The sequence below is a fragment of the Zingiber officinale genome, chromosome 5B (genome assembly GCF_018446385.1).
Source record: "Zingiber officinale cultivar Zhangliang chromosome 5B, Zo_v1.1, whole genome shotgun sequence".
Lineage (NCBI taxonomy): Eukaryota > Viridiplantae > Streptophyta > Magnoliopsida > Zingiberales > Zingiberaceae > Zingiber > Zingiber officinale.
The window spans coordinates 114,515,705-114,534,898 of NC_055995.1; the positions used below are offsets into that span (position 1 = coordinate 114,515,705).

Below are 19,194 nucleotides of genomic sequence, written 5' to 3' on the forward strand. Positions count from 1 at the left end.
ATAAAATCATCTTTTGATTCCTTGAACTGATTTTGATTGCTATAAGGTAGCTCCAATTTGAAGCTATTTAGCTTTGTCAAAATTGTTCAACTGGAGTTATTTTCTATAAAGTAAATGATATCCAATTGGTTGAAGGGTGAAGTCGTATGTCCCTTAAAAAAATCTCTGACGTCCTTTAGTACGATTAAGAAATGTAATAATTCTTATACAATAAATTGTAATATTTTATATAAAATAGTTTTAAGATAAAATATAGAAGGAATATTTTAGAAATTAAATTACAGACAAATTAATATGAATAAAAAGTGATCTTTATTTTTTTCCTTTAAATAATAATAACTTTTTTTAAAAAAAAAAAAATAGTCGATTGCTTCAACGTGAAATTACAGGGAACATCATAAGATCTGAAAGAATTTAGATAAAATCGAGATAAATAAACTCTAAATCACTTAATAATAATTTAAAGAGAATCATGAAAAATAGTCAAGTATGTGGGGCTGCGGTCGCAGGTAATCATTCGACGGCCGTGATCGGACTAGGACAGCATATCCAGCACGAAACTTAAGGCATTAAATACTCCTCTCAGGCCCGTCTTCCCCGGAATGCCGTATCGCCGCTTCCTCGTCCCTCGAACGGTGAAGGCGGTGGGGTGTTTCTTCCCTCACGAGGATGGCGGCCGAGATTAACGGGTCTTCCCCCGGCACTCTGCAGTCCATCTGCTACGAGCGGGGATCCCTTCGCCTTCTCGATCAGGTTTGAGATCAAACACCCTCTCTGTTATCGAAATTTGGAATCTTTGGCCGTCTTGCGCGCTTATTAACCCGATCCGACTTGGCTTTGCGCAGACAAGGCTTCCCCTCGAAACTGTGTATTTGGATATCAAGGATTCCTCCGATGGATGGTGAGCTCGATCTTCTCCCTCTTATTATATTTTAATGAAAATCGGTTTCTTTTAACTAAATTTTGGTTTTTATTTTTATTTTTGATTTTTGTACTTTTCGAAGTGATGAACTTACCAGTGTCTATAAACTAAGCAGAGTTATCGTGTCAGCTTAAAGTGTATCATTCCATCTTTGATCACGCGTTTTACTTTAGAAAGAACAAATAACAGTGCGTTCATTAGTTCATAGTAATGTGCTTCTTCTCACTTGTGAATTGATAAGTTTCCATAAGTAAATTTTCTTAACTGACAAGTTCCGGAGTTCTTTTGAATTGATTTTCTTTAGGTCGATAGTTTCAACGATTTATAATCTTGTTACTGCAAATGTAAAATGTTGAAATTTAACTGGCTTTAGTTTTCAGTGCAGTTAGCTCTATGTTTTTCCCCCATTATAAATCATCTGATCGTGATCCCTCCTTAGTGCCTGTTGAGTGATCACTTGGTCCTCTGATTGAAGAATAGAATAGGTTGTCTTATTGAATGGTTGGGACTTAGCACAATAGAAATGATCTACTAAAGGTGACTAAGCCAGCCTGCTTAGTTTTGAGAAACTAGACTTGTTGTGTTGAATAAACAAGGAATTTATTGTGTTCTTGTTGGTAGTATGGATGGATGGAACTAGTTAATTGACATGATTCACTGTTTCATATCTGAATTCTTCAGAATTCAGGCAGTTCACTGAATTTTTTCTTAATTTTGAAGATGCCTATATATGTACTTTACGTCAAGTTATTTGCATCCTCAGACTATATAGTTTTTTACTTATGGCATGCTCTTCAAATTTGTAAACAATCTAGATATTAGAGTATCTATATATTTTTTTATTATTGTTGAGTAACATGTGTCTATGTAACATTGAACTCTTCCTTTGCATATCCCTTTGTTATGTAACTGAATAGTGAATATGAGTATGTGAAATTGGTGCCATCCAATGTTTCTTTTATAAAATTTATCTCTTTCAGGACTCAACAAAGAAACATTGTGACTTCCTGTTCTTTTTCTCTTTAAGCTTGATATCATCTAACTCATCAATTACAAGTGTGCTCTTGTTTTTAGGACTGCAATAAGGGATATGGTGGTCCGTGGTGCACCAGCAATTGCAATAGCGGCTGCACTTTCCCTAGCAATTGAAGTTTTTAATCTTGACTTTAGCGGGACACCAGAAGATGCAGCTTCTTACCTCGCCAAGAAATTAGAATACCTTGTTTCTAGGTATTTTTAGTGCTTCACTTAAATAATGTTCTAGTGCACGGTTCATCATGCTTAGATTAACATGATCTGATTATGGCAGTCGGCCAACTGCTGTGAATCTTTCTGATGCTGCAGAAAAGCTTCGAAGCCTCGTGCTAAAGATAGCAGAGACAGCTAATGAGGCACAAACTGTTTTTCAGGTAGCCCATGGTGGTCACTTATATGAAATATTATACCGTGACTAATAATTCTATGGTATTAGAGTATTGGTATTGCTGTGATCTGTCCAGTTTAAGATTACAATTGTTGAGCCTAGCTCTGATTATTACCAAGTAGTAGTCAACCTAAAATGTAAATTTGACATTCTTGTCGGATATTTAGTCTGCCTATTGACTATCTTATATTTTAGTCTATCTTTGCAATTTCTAGTTTCCTTATGACTAATTTTCATGGCTATGCCTTTTTTTTCAATATCATTCATAATTCATGGTTTATGATCAGTAGAATTAGGAAACTACAAGGGCTTCATAAGATGAAAGAATTATTTCTTTCATCCTTTTTAAATTTTCTTTGAAAAAGCTAATTATAAAAAAGAGATATTTGATTTTGTTAAAGATCTTAAACCAGGCGCCGCTTGTTCATTTCCACTTGATTTGGTGGAACAAACTGAGAAAAATAGTAAAACATCTCTCTCCCTTTCACTTTCCCTCTCAAATTTTTTCCAAACAAATGGAGAGTGAAAATCTAGTAGGGGAGCTTGGCGCAATGATAAAGTTGCTGTTGTGTGACCTAGAGGTCATACTGAAACAACCTCTTGCAAAGCAATATAAGGCTACGTACAATAGACTTTTTCCTAGACCCCGCATTGGGAGCTTTGTGTATCGGGCTGTCCTTTTTAAATGGAAAGTGAAAAGCTGCTTTTCTTTTTTCTTACAGGCTACCATCTGCATGCAGAAGATGTTCCCTTTCCATATGATTATGCTTTTCTTGTTGTTCCCAACTTTGCACAGGCGCATATCAAGAGCCATAAATAGGCATATATATGCTCTTAACAATATGTTTGTAGCTTGAACTAGTGCCAAGCTAGTGCACAATAGTAAGAGTTACTTCCATAGGCCTAAAGTATACCCACAATTGTTTTTCTTTTTATTTATTTAGCATCCACAATAGCTTCTAGACCTGTTAGTGTTTTAATCCTATGCCACTTCACAATATACTTTATTCTTTTATTTATCTTCCTTAAAAAATTGTTTGCTCATTCATATTGGTGTTAGGAAATGCAGACAAATAGTTGTTCGTCTTGCAATCTTTTACTGAGGTGGTGCATAATTGCTATATCTTCGACTATATTAAATGTAGCCCTTCTATATACAAGGAGGTGGCTGGATACCAGATATCCAATTACAACTTGTTTAATATATTGTACCAACTAGTTCTACATTTTGAACTATTCTAACACTGATTTTCAGTTTTATGCTTAATGAGTGATTAATTTTGACTTTATCAATTAAACTTTACCCCTTTAGTGTTTGTTTGATGCTTATCTCTTAGATTATATGAATATATGCTTGAACATGTATCCAAATTTTAGTCCATCATTTTGTAAGTTCCACTTGATCTGCTCCTCACCAGGCTTATGTTGATGCTGCTGAAACTATGCTTGTTGATGATGTTGCTGCCAATAAAGCAATTGGCTTTCATGGAGCTAGTCATCTCGGATCACACCTAGAAAACATGCAGAAAATTTCTGTTTTAACACATTGTAACACTGGAAGGTGAATTGTTCACTTGTTTGATCCCTGTTGATTGGGGATTATGTTTAACGGTCTTTTTCTCCATTGACAGTCTTGCTACTGCTGGATATGGAACTGCATTGGGTGTTATCCGTGCCCTTCAGACCGAAGGATGGTTAGAAAAAGCATTCTGCACTGAAACACGACCTTTTAACCAGGCATGCTTTGAAACCTTTTGCCAAATTGCGGCAAAATAGTTGCATTTATTGCCATTTGTTTGAATATGTTTGTTAGTCTTCTTGACTTATGATCAATCAACGATTTAACGTTCAATTTATTGACATTCATTACTGTGCTTGCAGGGCTCCAGGCTCACTGCCTTTGAACTTGTTCACGACCAGATTCCTGCAACCTTGATTGCTGACTCTGCTGTGGCGGCTCTAATGAAAGCAGGCGTTGTGAATGCAGTTGTTGTTGGCGCTGATCGTATTGCTGCAAATGGTATATACGCCCCAAATAATTCGAACTGTTTTAGTTCTAATTTTAAAATTTCGAAAAAAAAATTGTATAGGTGATACGGCCAACAAAATTGGAACCTACAGTGTGGCTCTCTCAGCATATCACCATGGGATACAATTCTACGTTGCAGCACCCATAACCTCTATTGATCTCTCGATTTCTTCCGGAGATCAAATTGTTATAGAGGAAAGATCAGAAAAGGAGTTGCTGCATTCTGATGGAGGAAGAGGAAAGCAAGTTGCTGCTTCTGGGATTTCAGTTTGGAATCCGGCCTTCGACGTTACTCCAGCAAGACTTATAACTGCCATTTTTACTGAAAAGGTAGCTCATTTTCTCCCTTCCACCCCCAACGGAGAAGAGATTGTAGTCAAGTAACAACAAGCATCGACATTTTCTTACTCCTAAAAATTAGATTTATTATTAAACTTTCCTTGTATTCTGGTTAATTTTCAGGGTGTCATCCGAAAGTCTAGTGAAGATGCTTTCGATATTAAAGGTTTCATAGAAAGTGCAAAGTGAGTAGAGCTGAACCTGATTTTGTGCATCAGCGAAAGTAGTGTTAAGCCATTTCTTGGCTCGGTTAATGTTTATGTTTGTTTTCGATATCTCTAACTGCAAGTTTGCATAGAGTAATCACATAAATAAATTCTGTAAGCATTTTGGTGCTTGTTGATTTTGTTTAACTAGCTATTATGGTTGTGGTAATCTATAGCTTGTAATAAACACTGTTAGCCAACTACAAACTTATGAAAATGAAAATCAATGGAACTGAGAGGGCCGAACTGTTATGATGATTGCAAGATTTATATTCTTCTTGAAAATTTAGTTTTAGGGATATATTTTTAAGACTGATCTATTACTAAGGATGTGACAAGGTGAAAGGTGGGTTTCTAGGTTTTAAATGGGCAAAGTTAGTGAACCTATAATAGAGAGATAATCGATTGGTTCAACTCAACTTGTTCTTGAGATAATATATGAAGTAATGCATGTCTTTTGTGATGATTGCCGAAGGCTGGGACACCAAAAGGATTCTTGTAAGAACTTTGGCCGGAACCCATGAGATATGTCGCAATCGCTTCCAATGCACAAGAGGAAGGTGTCAATCGAGATATAGAGGAAAGCAAACAACTCGTCCATAGCCCCCCAATGAAGCTACCCATGCTCCCTTGTTGGCATAAACGGTTGTTGAAAAGATTATTCCTATGGCAGTGGAACCACCACCGACCTTGGAATTAGAGGTAACATCTTTGAGAGACTGTGTTCCTTATCCTCAATCGGCTGTAGAGACTCCCCTAGTAGTTGTGAGCTTTTCTGTGGGTTCGGGTCTTATGATGACAGCTATGGAAAGGAAGAATCTAATCAAAATGTGTCCTCTTCAATCTCTCTAAGCACGGAGGATACGACCACCACAACCATGGGCATCAGCACTTCAGGTTCCGCAAAGCAAGGAAGTGAACCAAACAACAAAGAAATGACACCCCCCTCATCTCCGACTCTTACGAGTTATCGGCAAAGTGTGCATAATTTACAGGTTCGAGCAGCCCGTTCCTCACATGGACGATGAAGCTAGCCTCATGGAACATTAGAGACTTCCATAAAGCCCTTAAACATGTGTGCGTGTGTGGGGAGGGTTGCAACACCTCAAACAAAAAGATATTTAAGTGATGACGCTTATCAAAACCAAACTCAATGGCGATACTTTGGATATCATCATGCAAAAGAAATCGGGTATGGGAATGATAAATAGCTTCACTTATTCTAATTAAGGTTGTATTTTGCTCCTCTTGGATATGCACTAGGTTTCTTTATACGTTCTTATGACATCATATCAATATATGCATTGTCGGTTGCATTGCTCAATTACGGGTCAAGTTTTCATGGTTACTTTTGTGTATGGTTTACATTCTATTGTGACACGACGACCCCTATGGAATGAGCTTACACTTCTTGGGGAAATGATAGATGAACCTTGGCTCATTATAGGGGACTATGACTCATTATTAACAGTCCAAGACAAGGAAAGTGGTTAACCGGTTACCAATTATGAATTCCAAGATTTGGAACGTTTTGTTCATACTTGTGGCTTGGTTGATCTTCATTTCATTGGATGTCGATTAACATGGATGGATTGGTTTCTTTCAAGTTTGACAAGGCTATGGTTAACTCACATTATCCTATAGATGACTATGAGAGTTATGTGGATTTTGCACCTCTTGGATTCCTATCGGATCACTGTTGCAGTATAGTTTCAACACTTGCAAGGTTGAATGGATGCAATAGGCTGTTCAAATTTTATAATATGTGGGCATTACATGATGGGTTTCAAGACTTCGTATAAGTTCATGGGATGATCCTGTCTTCAGATATGCTCAATATGTACTAAGGCAAAGCTTACACGACTAAAGGACAAGTTGTGCAACTTGATAAACTTCATTTCCAACACATCTCGGAGCAAGCTCTAAGGGACAAATCAGTGCTAGAGGATGCCCAATGAAGCCTTCTATTTGGAGTCTAACCTCCAAGGTGGCAAAAGGCTAATACGCTCATTTCAAACTCATCTCGGCGCAAGCTCTAAGGGACAAATCAGTGCTAGAGGATGTCCAATGAAGCCTTCTATTCGGAGTCTAAACTTCAGATGGCAAAAGGCGAATATGCTCGTCCCTAACGCCCTCACCAACCTGTCCCAGGGCCAACACGGAGACGACTAAAGGACAAGTTGTGCAACTTGATAAACTTCATTTCCAACACATCTCAGAGTAAGCTCTAAGGGACAAATCAGTGCTACGGAGTCGAACCTCCAAGTGATTATGGGATGATGAGAAAGAGAGTCACAATGCTAGCGGAGGCGGAAAAGCTTTTCTATCAACAACGAACAAAGATTACCTATCTCAAGAATATAGATGTACAAAGTTTTTCTATGACCTGATAAAGCGTAACAACAAAGAAATGATATTATCACACTCACAACCAATCCGGGGAACAAACAACTAGTTTGGATGTGGTTTTTGAAGAGTTTGTGGGGGTACTTTCACTATCTATTAGGTAAACCAAGGTATAGCTTTGGGTGGTGCCAACTTCCCCAGGAGTCGGATGTCCCAAGCCCAAGCCGCAGGCCTAATTGCTCTAGTCACAACGGAAGAGATCAAGGAGGCTCTCTTTGATATTGGAGCCAATAAAGTTCTCGACCCGGATGATTTCAATGCAAAGTTTTACATGGCGGCTTGGGACAAGATTGAGGATGATTTTATAACTGCGATAAAGGAGTTTTGTCATCATAGGCAACTTCTTAAGCAATGGAATCATACCTAGATTGCTCCTATTACCAAATCTGATCACTCTTCGCGTGTTTCTGATTATAGACCTATTTCATGTTGCACGATCTTATATAAGTCATTGCCAAAGTGTTGGCGGCACGGTTGGCAAGTGTTATATATGGATAGTTTGTTGAATCGGCTACAAGTGACTTTTGTTAAGGACCGGTCTATTGGAGAGCATATCCATCTAGCCCCAGAACTATTGAGGAAGTATGTTCGTAAAAGAATCACGCCAAAGTGCATGATTAAAGTTGATTTACGGAAGACCTTTGATATGGTTGATTGAGGTTTCCTTATATCCGCCCTAGTTGGTTATGATACCCCAAATTTCGCAGATGGATCCATGAATGCGTTAGCACAATATCATATTTTGTTAACTTAAATGGAGGGCTACATGACTTCCTTAGTGGGAGAAGAGGTTTGAGGCAAGGTGACCCACTCTCTCCTTTGTTGTTTAGATTATGTTTGGAGGTTTTTTCACGCTCTATGAAGGAAGTTTCAAGAATGGATGGTTTTCATTATCATCCTATGTGTGCGAGGGTAGAACTGACTCACCAAACTTCCGCCGATGACTTATTGTTGTTTGCGAGTGTGGATGTCTCTACTTTGAACCTCATCATTGACTGTTTGATGGATTTTGGTGACAAGGCCGGCCTTAGGGCGAACCCATGAAATCTAATTTATATGTGATCGGAGTTGATTGGGAAATGTGTGAGCCTCTACTCTAAATTATCGATTTTCAGGAAGGGTCCTTTCCTTTTTGCTATCTTGGTATTCTATTAGCCATGGATAAACTACACATTGCAAATTATGGAGCACTTCTTGAGATTATCACAAAGAAGGTAATCGTTTGGCTAAAGCATACCCTTTAATATGCCAGCCGATTGGAGTTGATACGATCAATATTTCAAAGCGTTGAATGTTTTTGGTTGTCTATTGTTCCAATGCCTAGTAGTGTGATTAACAAGATTATCGAATTTCTCAATCTTTTATGTGGTCTACAAAACATCCGCCAATCTCTTGGGCAACTGTCTACCAAAAGATGATGAAGGATATGGGTTATGTGATTTGCAAGCATAGAATACGACTCTCCTATGTATAATTCCATGGGATATACAAAATCGAAGGGAGTCACTTTGGGTACATTGGGTTCACCACCACTACCTCCGACTTGTGGATTTTTAGCATTGAGGAGTAAGCCTTCAGATTCTCCACTAATTAAACATTTACTTCATATTTGTAACACTCTTTTAGAGCGCACTATCTCAGTAGGGGCAGCAAACATGAAACTCATTAAGTGATTTGCGACGAAGCAAAATAGGTCAGCTTTGGCCTATGAGTTTTTTCATCCACGAATGCCCAACGTCCCTTGCTTTTCGATGATATGGAAGTCATGTATACTGCCCAAACACCACTTCATAGCTTGGCTACTTATTCATGGGAAGCTAAGGACAACGGACAACTTGCCTTATGAACCAAAGAAGATGTGTGTCTTGTGCCGCCAGTTTGAAGAGTCCAATGCCTACGTTTTCTTTGCTTGTGCTATTGCCGAGTCTCTTTTTGATAGGATCAAAAGATAGTTGGATATCATATTTGAAATCACTAGCATGAGCAGGTTTTTTTGATGTTTTAAAGAGCTACTACAAAGGGAAAGGATGACGCACCAAGGCATGATATATTGTTGTATCTTTGATGATTTATCTTGTATGGGAAGCTCGTAACCGGTGTCGTTTTGAGAACATTGTACCTTGTATTGAGAGGATGTTTCACAAGGTCCAGATACGTCTGGCGCTTTGTAGCCATCAAGTGATAAAACTCTTGGTTGGGTAGTAGTTGATTTCTCGATGTCTTTCTTTTCTTAGATGTTTTCATCTGTGATAATTTTGTGATGATGTTTAGATCTAATGATGTTTTTCATGTCATAGACATCTAGAGTTGTAATAGTCTTGTGATCTTTGGATCTTTATGTATATTTACCTTCCCCTCCCAAAAAAAAAGATCGACTTGGATCAAGAACGTGAGCGAGAGTTTGAGCCAGAGATCGAGCGTGAGGGAGGAGTTACAGGACTCATGCCAACATCCTCAGTGCCACTAAAAGACCACAAATGCTACCTCTAAGATTAATCGAGCGCAAGCCTGAACATCTAAATTAACATTGCAATGTCAAATAGTTGCTCATTGAGCTCTAGATAAGCCATATATGTCTACTACTCACAAAAAAACAAATAGGTTGTTCTTTAACAAAGACTAGAAAAGTTTAGCTTTGCTAGACCATTGGAGCTTTGATCCTTAGTGGATCCTCCATTCACCACTTGATCACTAGTTTCTTCATCTAATTCTATACTGCTTTTTTCTTCTTATAATAACAAAAAACTGCGAGGGGGATGATGATAAGTCATGCTTTACAGGATTTCTTCAGCTCGAATGTGCTTAGAGGAAGTGAAGTCGGTGCGGGTGTTCTCGTCGGTGGTAGTAGATGGAGATGGAGATGGAGAAGAAGTAGAATACCAATTGGAGCAGAATAAGTAGATGAAGAAATTGACAAGGCTGAGGGCAGCAAGGAGCCAATAGAAGAGGTCCAGCCTATCTTTGTTGAGGTCGTTGTCGCTTAGCCAACCTTTGGTGGAAGAGGTTGATGTAATGTTGTTCACAAGCGAGACGAGCAGGGAGCTCAAGTAGAACCCAAATGAGTAGGAGCAGTAGGTCATGGCTGTCAAGAAGGACTGCATGCCGGCCAATGACTGCTTGTAGAAGAATTCGATGAGCCCGACCGCCGTGAACATCTCTGAGAAGCCGAAGATTAGGAACTGGGGGGCAATCCAGAATATGGAGAGTATTTTGTTGGACTCCAGATATGTGTCCCTCCTCTTCTTCTCAATCACAGCTGCAGCCACCATGGATAATGTCACTGTGAATAGCCCGACCCCGATGCGCTGCAGGGGAGTGATCCCGGCGTCAGTTCGGGTGAACTTTCGAGCTAGAGGAACGAAGCACGTCTCGTAGATGGGCACGAGTGCAATGAGCATGATGTAGGGGATGGCTTGGAGTGATGCAGGGGGCACATGGAATGAGTCACTCAATTTGGTGTCCATGCCACTTCCTTGCTGCACAGAGAAGGTCTGCAGCTGTGCCAAGATCGTGTTGAAGATGATCGTGCAGGCGAAAATCGGAACCACCGACATGATGATCTTAACTTGCTCCACTTCCCATACTGTGCACAACCTCCATTTGCTCTCCTTCGTGTTACTTCCATCTTCACTTTTGAGACACGCCTTGTCCAAGAACCTTAACCACAGTATATCATGAATTCAGGACACTCCTAAAGTATGCCTACTCTTAAACTTTTAGTTTTTTTTCTCACCTGAACTTATCGATATATGGACGACCAGAATTCATCGATATATGTGGTTCAGAACTCGAAGGGCAAATTTGCTTTCTCTTGCTGAATGCAGCTACAAGGACCTGTAAGTTATCATCTTTGCGATTGAATTCTCAATCCATATCGACATTTGTGAAGAAGAAGAAGAAGAAGAAGAAGTAGCCATCTTGAACAATACCCTTGCTATTGGTGTAAAGATGCTGCCTTGTGGGCGTTTGTTCCGGTAGAAGACGGCGCCGGAGATCATGATACCGAGCCCGATGGCCATGGCACCGGCTGAGACACCAAACCCCACATCCATCCCTGACCTTGTCTGTACCCAAATGAGGAGAGTGAGGGCAATGAGCTCCCCTACACAGAAGCTGAAGTAGGCTGTATTGAAATAAGTTGAAAGCTTCTTCGACTGAACGGGATCATCTTTGCTGAATTGGTCAGCTCCATGTGAGATCATGTTGGGCTTCAGACACCCACTTCCTAAGGCCACCAAGTAGAGGGCAACAAAGAAGACAGTGGCCTTAAACCCCTTTGCCTCCTCGCAATGCTCCGTCGTCGGCGACTTCATGCTGCATGAGGCCGGCCTCAGCTGTGGAAGATGAGCTTGCACCGACAGCAACATGAATCCCTACGAAAACACTTAACGATAAACTTCGATCTTCTCATAAAGATTTCAGTTAGAGTTAGCTTATGACTCACTGAGAGCTCCACAAATCCAAATATCAGCATGGTCCAGAAGCTTCCTAGATAGGAATCCGAGAGGAAGCCACCGAGCAGAGACAGGAGGAAGATAGTCCCTACAAAGTTGGTCACTATATTCGCCGACTTGGACAACGAAAAATGCATCTCGTTGAACACATAGGTGATGAGGTTGTTCCCAACTGCAGCAATTGCCATGATCTCAAATGCTTGAATCCCTGCAATCACCAAATTCTTGTCATCATCAACTCTGTGTGTGTGTGTGTGTGTGTGTGAGAGAGAGAGAGAGAGAGAGAGACCTAGAACAAAGAAGGCAGCTCTCATGCCACCATGCTTGTTAGGCATGCAAGGTTTGCCTCTCCAATCGACAGAGGCTTCAGAATCCTTTCTTGAACTTTGAATGTCCGTCATCTCTTTAAGCTGACCACTTGTCTCTATGCCCGAGCAGAACTATGGTGCAGTTATTTATAAGGAAGGGGAAGAGAGCAAGCAGTGATGGCTCTCCATGTCGAAGAGGATTAATGGAGGTGTCCCTGTGGAAGGCGGACCAGGGCCCTCTGTGTGCCTTTTGTTTCTGTTCAGTGCCAGTAACAGCAAACAAAACTCTTGCTTAATCTCTCATTCTGTCATGGATTATTATTAAACCTTTTTGTGAGAATAAGACTGATATGAAGGAACCTTGTTCCATCTGACAATGGCATACAATTGTTTGGTTGAAATTCATCATTCTCTGTCAATGATCTGTAAGGAGTAACACCAGCTATCTCATCCATCTCACAAGGAGGGAATATGTTCTTGATTTCTCATAATGAGGACAAATTGAGTTGTCCAAAGAATCTACTCATGGTTTTCCCTTAAATGTGTGTGCGCGCTTAATGTTTCGATAAAGGGCTTGAATCTTTTAGACTCCAAGGCATTATGATGATAAACAAAACTATACGACATAGGAGTTCTTAGTTTGAAATGTAATTGAAGGGCATCATAAACTCTTGCCACAGGACATTTTTTTTTTTTTAATCTTCACTGTATTTCTTACTCTTCCCTCTTTAATCTGAGAATATATTCCGGCATGAATTTCGATCTGTACAAGTTGACATGGAAGAATCATTTGAAAGTATCTAAATATTTGCTGATCATTGATCGTTGAAACTCTTAGCCTTTAGGGGTTAAGGGGTTTAAGGACTTATAGAGACTCCGCTTGAAATCCTAACTCGATGAAGGACTCACATCAGAGTACCCTACGGGCATTAACAATGGATCCAACACGTGATGCCTAGTGTATTGCGTGACTACTTGAGAACATTATAATTATTATTATTATTTACTTTCATAATTTTCATAATTGTTTCTTTTGCAATGTTCTCGTGCCCTATGAGTCCTAAACATGATTACATCATCACATGGGAGGATTCCTAGTCATGGAACAAGCCGCGACTACTATGAATAGAAGGATGAACATTTTTTTTTAAGGTAGCCCTCGAGCAAGTTTAGTTCCGTGAATATCGGTATGAGGTCAAAGTGGGCCAAGCTCGGACCACATCTTGTCGATCTCATCCCTTTCTCTTCCGGCATCTCGATATCGAGTGGATAAGAGAGTCCGACCAGTAGGCTATTCCCCTACACACAATGTATTATTTGCACATAGCGAGAAATTAAATGTGATCGATTTTAATGTGATATTGTTGTGGGGGTCCAAAGAGGCTCACAAGTTCATCTAATTGATTGATGGCAAGGAAAGGAAAGGCTAAGGGGACACTTCCACTATTATTGGTCAAAAGAGGACAATGCCAAGTTGCCAATCTAATAAAGAGTTCATGCTTTTGTTATGTATTCTTTTCCAAGATTATCGACTAGAAAAAAACCCCAGGTATGGACAAACGAGAAAAAACTATGGTGCATGTGATTTGCATATTTTTTGTCCCCTCTCTTAGTTTGTGTTTTAGCGAAGGTGTGTGATGTTTAAGCAGCCACCTCACTTCATTTTTTGGTAGCGTAGGAATTGTCCTTGGATTATGATACAGTGATAGGATATTTAGATTATTGCCTAAGTATTTACGGTTTGATTTCAGTTATGATGAATTTATAGAAATTTTTTCTTTAAATGAGACGTGCAATCAAAAGATGCTGGACTTCTTGACCGCCTGTTATGAGCGCCTCATCCAAACAATTTGATATTAGTTACCTGATTGGTAATTATTTGGTCAATCTAAAGGCTACATGGTGCTGATATGACCGATCCTAACCTTCTAAAATCTGAATGTTTAAATTTGATCTTGGCTTCTTTTAACCATTTCCTTCCTTCACTTTCATGTTTGATACTAAATAGTTATGGAATAGTTTTAAATTGTCGTAAATTCACCACCCTTTGTTTATTTTATATACATTTATTTTACTATTGGACGGACATAAACGAATTTTATTGAAACGAATACTAAATTTTTGTTCATTTACAACCCTAAATGTTATCAAATAGTAAAGTAGAATCATTTAGTTTATAAATAACAACCCGATGCTACGTAATCAAGCAATGTTATTAAACTTGAAGAACTTTTCTTAGACAAGCATCATGTGCAAACAATGCTTCTCCTGCCCTAACTTTCTGCCTATTTTAGGCAATGAAAGAAAGGAGACAAAAGAAGCTACTAACTAAAACAATTGTTTATTGATAATGGAAAGTGAGATTATTAAGTGTGTTAGGCTTAAATTTGACTAAACAACAAGTTCATTGATTGGATAGGATTAACATGTTTAGTGGGGGGTTGTCTGCCCCTTTTTTAGGTGGTGAAGTAATTTCATGCAAAGTCAACCTTTGGTTTTTGAGGTGGGCTTAAATTTAAGCTCAAGTGGGAGTAGTCGTCATGTGTGCTTAATTTACTATGAAGACGGATCGTCAAACCGGTGAATCGTGTGAAAGTCCTGATGTTGTTTGTCGTGCAGTAGATATAGGATCGTGGTAAGATATTGGATTGTCAATCTATTTTATAGATTCTTTGTTTTTGTTATTTGGCCAAATTAAGATTTTTTTTTAAAGAACATTCCAAATTATTCATATCATCAAAAGGGCGAGCTTTCAAAAATTATCAAAATAGTGTGTCATGAGCTCCAATTTAGATCAAAACTGCTTTAAGCACTGTATGTGAGGAGGTGAGGGAAGGATAAAAAAAAGGTTAAGAAGGAGATTTTATTTAGAAGGAAGTGCACTACAGAAAAGAAAAGTAAGAAAGGATAAATTTTAATTTTTTTTATTTATTTATAAAATAAAATAATTTTTTATATCCTAATTATTGGGGATTTAAGGAAAGCGACAAAAAAATTTTAAAAAATTATGTTTCAATTTTATCTCTATTTTATTATATTAATTTTAAAAATTATTATTTTAGGTATTTTTTGCATCGCGACGAAAAACACTCGCATAGCCTGACTTGCATCGTCCGACGCTCGCACATCGTTGACGTTGATGCCGATACCGACTTCGAAGCCCACGTTGATGCCAACTTCGACGTCGATGCCGAGTTCGATGCTAATGCCGACGCCGATGCAGATGCTGACTTTGACATCGACACTGACACTAACACCGACTTCGACGCAGACGTTGACTTTGACGCCAATGTCGACTTTAACAAATAAGTTATAATTACTTGAATACGTAAATCTTAACTAATAAATTTATGTAAGATGCACTAGATTCTTAAATCCGTAAGTCTTTAACAAAAGTGAGATAATTTTGTAACTTTATATATTTAACCTTCATTATCCTTACTTTCCTCCCAAACATGATAACACATGTTACGTTAATAAACCTTCCCTTCCTTTAAAATAAAGGGAATATAAATACTTTATTTCTTCTCCCTTCTTCTTCCCTTAATGAACCTTCGCTCACTCCATTCAAACAAAGGGTTAAGATGGTGCAACTTTGATCAAAATTGTTCATGCCTTTGGGATATTGTATCTACGTCTCGGAGTAACTTCAGTCAAAACTACTCTAAGATGGCGTAAAGGGGATGTTGCTTTTATTTTTGAAAGAGTGATGTCCTTTTGACAATATGAATAATTAGGCATGTTTTTTTTTTATTAAGTTCGATCGTAGTTATTATGCCGGTAAATTGGAGAAAAATCTCTAATCATAATTGATCCGGTGGTAAGGTGGGGCTCACCCGGCAGAAGGTCAAGTTGGTTAGCGCCCCGAGAGTTCGTCTGATCGGGCGACCCATCTGCCAGGTCGGCGCGAGGGATATCCGACCCGACACTACGACAGCTCAGCCAGACACCGAGCTTCCAACGCTCAAAAGGCTCCAGTATGGAGGAACGGAGGCCGAGCGGTCGTCTCGCTCGGTCGAACAGTGGACACATCCCCGACCAAGTAGGCATGGCTCCCTCGCTCGACAGGATGGAGCCAAGATAGCAGACCATTGGCTGAGCGGACATCCCGCTCGGCCCGGTCGCGATATCAGCCGGACGACAGACTGGCCGAGCGGCTCCCCGCTCGACCTAGTAAGGACAAAAGAAGTAGCTGGTGATATCCTTCTGGGAACTTGCGCTACTGGCAGATGGCGTGGTCGGCGGCATGGTCAGGCGGAGAATCGTATGGTAGAAACTTTTGCTGTCTTGTCAGAGATATGCTCGGACTGATAAGATATGGTGTCAGGGATACTTTACTGACACGTCCTTTCACGGTAAGTTTTGAGAAGCATGCATGCCTCGACAAGCGTACACACGTGCTCCCGGGGGCCCTATATAAGGAGCCCCAAAGCTTCATCGGAGGTAGGCTCACTACTGTAGCTACAGTTATGATGTTGTTCTCTTCCCTTCTCTACTTCATTTGCTTGCCGTCGATGACTGACTTGAGCGTCGGAGGGCCATCGCCGGGGAACCTTTCCCCGGCTTGGTACTAACGACTTGTGGTTGTAGTCTTAGCCCGTCGGAGGCCCACATCGTCTTCAGTCTACATCCAATCAATATGAGCGCCACCTCCCCAACGTCTGTCGACTCGACTCTCGAACATGATCAACAATGTTAATTTTGCATGCAATCCCCATGTCTAACAAACTTTATTTCCACTCCCAAAGTTTTATTTGTTTCAACTTCCTCATGCAAATATCATTACCTAATTGCCCCTCGGATTTTTTAGGTACAAAAAGTTCAAAAATGAGTATAATTCCTTTTAAATTCAGCACTTTAAACTAGAATCGAGTATATTTTCTATCAAATTAAGTATGATTTTCTAATTACTCCTCAGATTTTTTATGTACAAAAATTCTAAAAATGAGTATAATTACTCTTAAATTCAATACTTTAAACTAGAATCGAGTATATTTTCTATCAAAATTACCCATCATATTTTTTAAATACAAAAAGTCTAAAAAATGAGTATAATTCCTATTAAATTTTGTACTTAAAACTAGAATCGAGTATATTTTCTATCAAATTGAGCACGACTTTTTTCCTACTTAATATAATTTCTTCTAAATTTAGCATTATTTAAAGAAAATCTAGTATATTTTTCATCCAATTGAGTATCATTTAAAAAAAAATCTAGTATATTTTTCATCCAATTGAGGTGTTAAAAGAGTCGTGCTTAATTTAATAGAAAATATACTAGATTCTAGTTTAATGTGTTAAATTTAAGAAGACTTATACTTATTTTTGGATTTTTTATATCTAAAAATATCAAGGGTAATAAAGTAAATTAATGTCCATTATATTTAATTGGGAAATGAAAATAAAAATTTTTATTAATGAAAATTATATATAAAATTTTATTTTTGATTAAGGACTACATGTAAATTTTAGCTTGTTATGCATCTCTTCCTTTTCTCTCCTCGTTGCTTCTTTTTCTTTGCCAACTTCTTAACCTTTCGGTGCTCCTTTAATTACCACAGTAGATTAGATGTGGAATAATTGTTGGTGATAGACAAGGGACAATTGCAATTAAATTAGGAAGTGCCTTTTGGCAAAGCGAGTTGAAAACGTTGTATAAACCAAAAGTGAGTTTAGGTTTAAGTTTTCCAATAGGATACGTTTCAAGAGCCATGAAAGCTACCGAGCTTCGCTTTTTCGAGTTGCTCCACTTGCTTGCTATTGCATCTGCAACATGGGAGATGAAATAGTTTCTTTCTTTGATGTCAATCGTCTTTTACTTGAGTTTATGCTTAGACCACTACAACGTTAATTGGTCACTAAATGTTTGGTAGCCAATCGACACTTAAAAAAAAAAAAAAAAAATTGGATTATCAACGGAATTACAAACAGAAATTTTTTTCTGTCGATCTTTCCTGACCTATATTTCCGTCGGGAAAACATGGATATGAAATAAAAACCCTAACATTATCAACGGAATCACTATTTCGTTGATAATACCATGGATTATTTACGGAATCTCGATTCTGTCGGTAGATTTAATGTATTACCGATAGAATCATAATTCCGTTAGTAATCCATGGTATTATTGACAATAAAATTCTCACATATTATTAATGCTAGCATATGGTATATATAAATACGATTACAAGTGAAAATAGGAAAATACATAAATTAGGAAAAACAATAAGTATTTCCTAATAATAATTATTCTCTAATAACTAGGAAACAAATAACTATTTCCTAATAATAATTATTCTCTAATAACTAGGAAATAAATAACTATTTACTTATAATAATTATTTCCTAATACGACTTCTCAAGATAGTATCCCAGAAATGACACTAATCTTGCTGCAAATAGCAAACAACCGAGATCGAGAAAGCGACTTTGTAAGTGCATCAGCCAACTGATTCTCAGCAGGAATACGAGTAATTCGTAGTTTGGAGGCCTGTATCAGATCACGAACAAAGTGATAGTCAATAGCCAAATGCTTCATCTTAAAGTGAAAAACAGGATTAGCTGAAAGATACGTGACACCCAAATTATCAGTAAAAGGCACAGCAAGCGTGGTAACCGGAAGAAGCAGATCTGTCAAAAGTGACTTAATCCATTGGATCTTAGTTGTTGCAGAGATAATGACACGATATTCAGCCTCAGTCGAAGAGCGTGCAACCGTGCACTGCTTGGTAGATTTCCAGGAAACCGGATTAGCACCTAAAAAAATAATAAATGCACCCGTAGAGCACCGATCATCTGGATCTCCTGCCCAGTCTGCATCGGAGAAACCATGAAGAGTAAAAGATGTATCCGCAAGAAGACGAATCCCAAGATCCCTAGTACCATTGAGATACAGAAGTAGACGCTTCACAATATCCCAATGCGTCTCTGAAGGAGCATACATAAACTGTGCTTGTTGACCGCAAAGGAAATATCAGGACGAGTCATACGGAGATATTGTAAGCCTCCAACCACTTCTTAGAACTTAGTCGTATCAAAAGATGAAAACCCATCATGCAAAGTAAAACAAGAGCCAGCAGCAATAGGAGTAGAGACCGACTTGGAATC

General features: G+C 38.7%; 2 protein-coding genes across 2 annotated transcripts; one reads left to right on the forward strand and one right to left on the reverse strand.

Moving 5' to 3' along the window:
* Positions 1-582: 582 nt before the first annotated feature.
* LOC121985415 (methylthioribose-1-phosphate isomerase-like) lies at positions 583-5,106 on the forward strand. Its single transcript, XM_042538856.1, has 9 exons — positions 583-753; positions 846-901; positions 1,997-2,152; positions 2,232-2,331; positions 3,764-3,906; positions 3,977-4,082; positions 4,227-4,365; positions 4,436-4,704; positions 4,837-5,106. The coding sequence occupies exons 1-9, from the start codon at positions 670-672 to the stop codon at positions 4,900-4,902; spliced, it is 1,119 nt and encodes a 372-aa protein (XP_042394790.1). The 5' UTR covers positions 583-669; the 3' UTR covers positions 4,903-5,106.
* Positions 5,107-9,830: 4,724 nt separating this feature from the next.
* Positions 9,831-12,208, reverse strand: LOC121985416 (protein NRT1/ PTR FAMILY 4.3-like). The gene is made up of 5 exons (XM_042538857.1): positions 12,069-12,208; positions 11,770-11,987; positions 11,255-11,698; positions 11,059-11,159; positions 9,831-10,982 (listed from the first exon to the last, which is right to left on the reverse strand). The coding sequence occupies exons 1-5, from the start codon at positions 12,178-12,180 to the stop codon at positions 10,100-10,102; spliced, it is 1,758 nt and encodes a 585-aa protein (XP_042394791.1). The 5' UTR covers positions 12,181-12,208; the 3' UTR covers positions 9,831-10,099.
* Between the last annotated feature and the right edge of the window lie 6,986 nt (positions 12,209-19,194).

Coding starts and splice junctions, on each gene's coding strand:
- LOC121985415 (XM_042538856.1), top strand. CDS start 670: ATGGCGGCCGAGATTAACGGGTCTTCCCCCGGCACTCTGCAGTCCATC. Junction 2,332..3,763: donor AGGCACAAACTGTTTTTCAG/GTAGCCCATGGT, acceptor GCTCCTCACCAG/GCTTATGTTGATGCTGCTGA. Junction 4,705..4,836: donor CTGCCATTTTTACTGAAAAG/GTAGCTCATTTT, acceptor GTTAATTTTCAG/GGTGTCATCCGAAAGTCTAG.
- LOC121985416 (XM_042538857.1), bottom strand. CDS start 12,180: ATGACGGACATTCAAAGTTCAAGAAAGGATTCTGAAGCCTCTGTCGAT. Junction 11,988..12,068: donor AGCTGCCTTCTTTGTTCTAG/GTCTCTCTCTCT, acceptor TGGTGATTGCAG/GGATTCAAGCATTTGAGATC. Junction 11,699..11,769: donor TTGGATTTGTGGAGCTCTCA/GTGAGTCATAAG, acceptor GTGTTTTCGTAG/GGATTCATGTTGCTGTCGGT.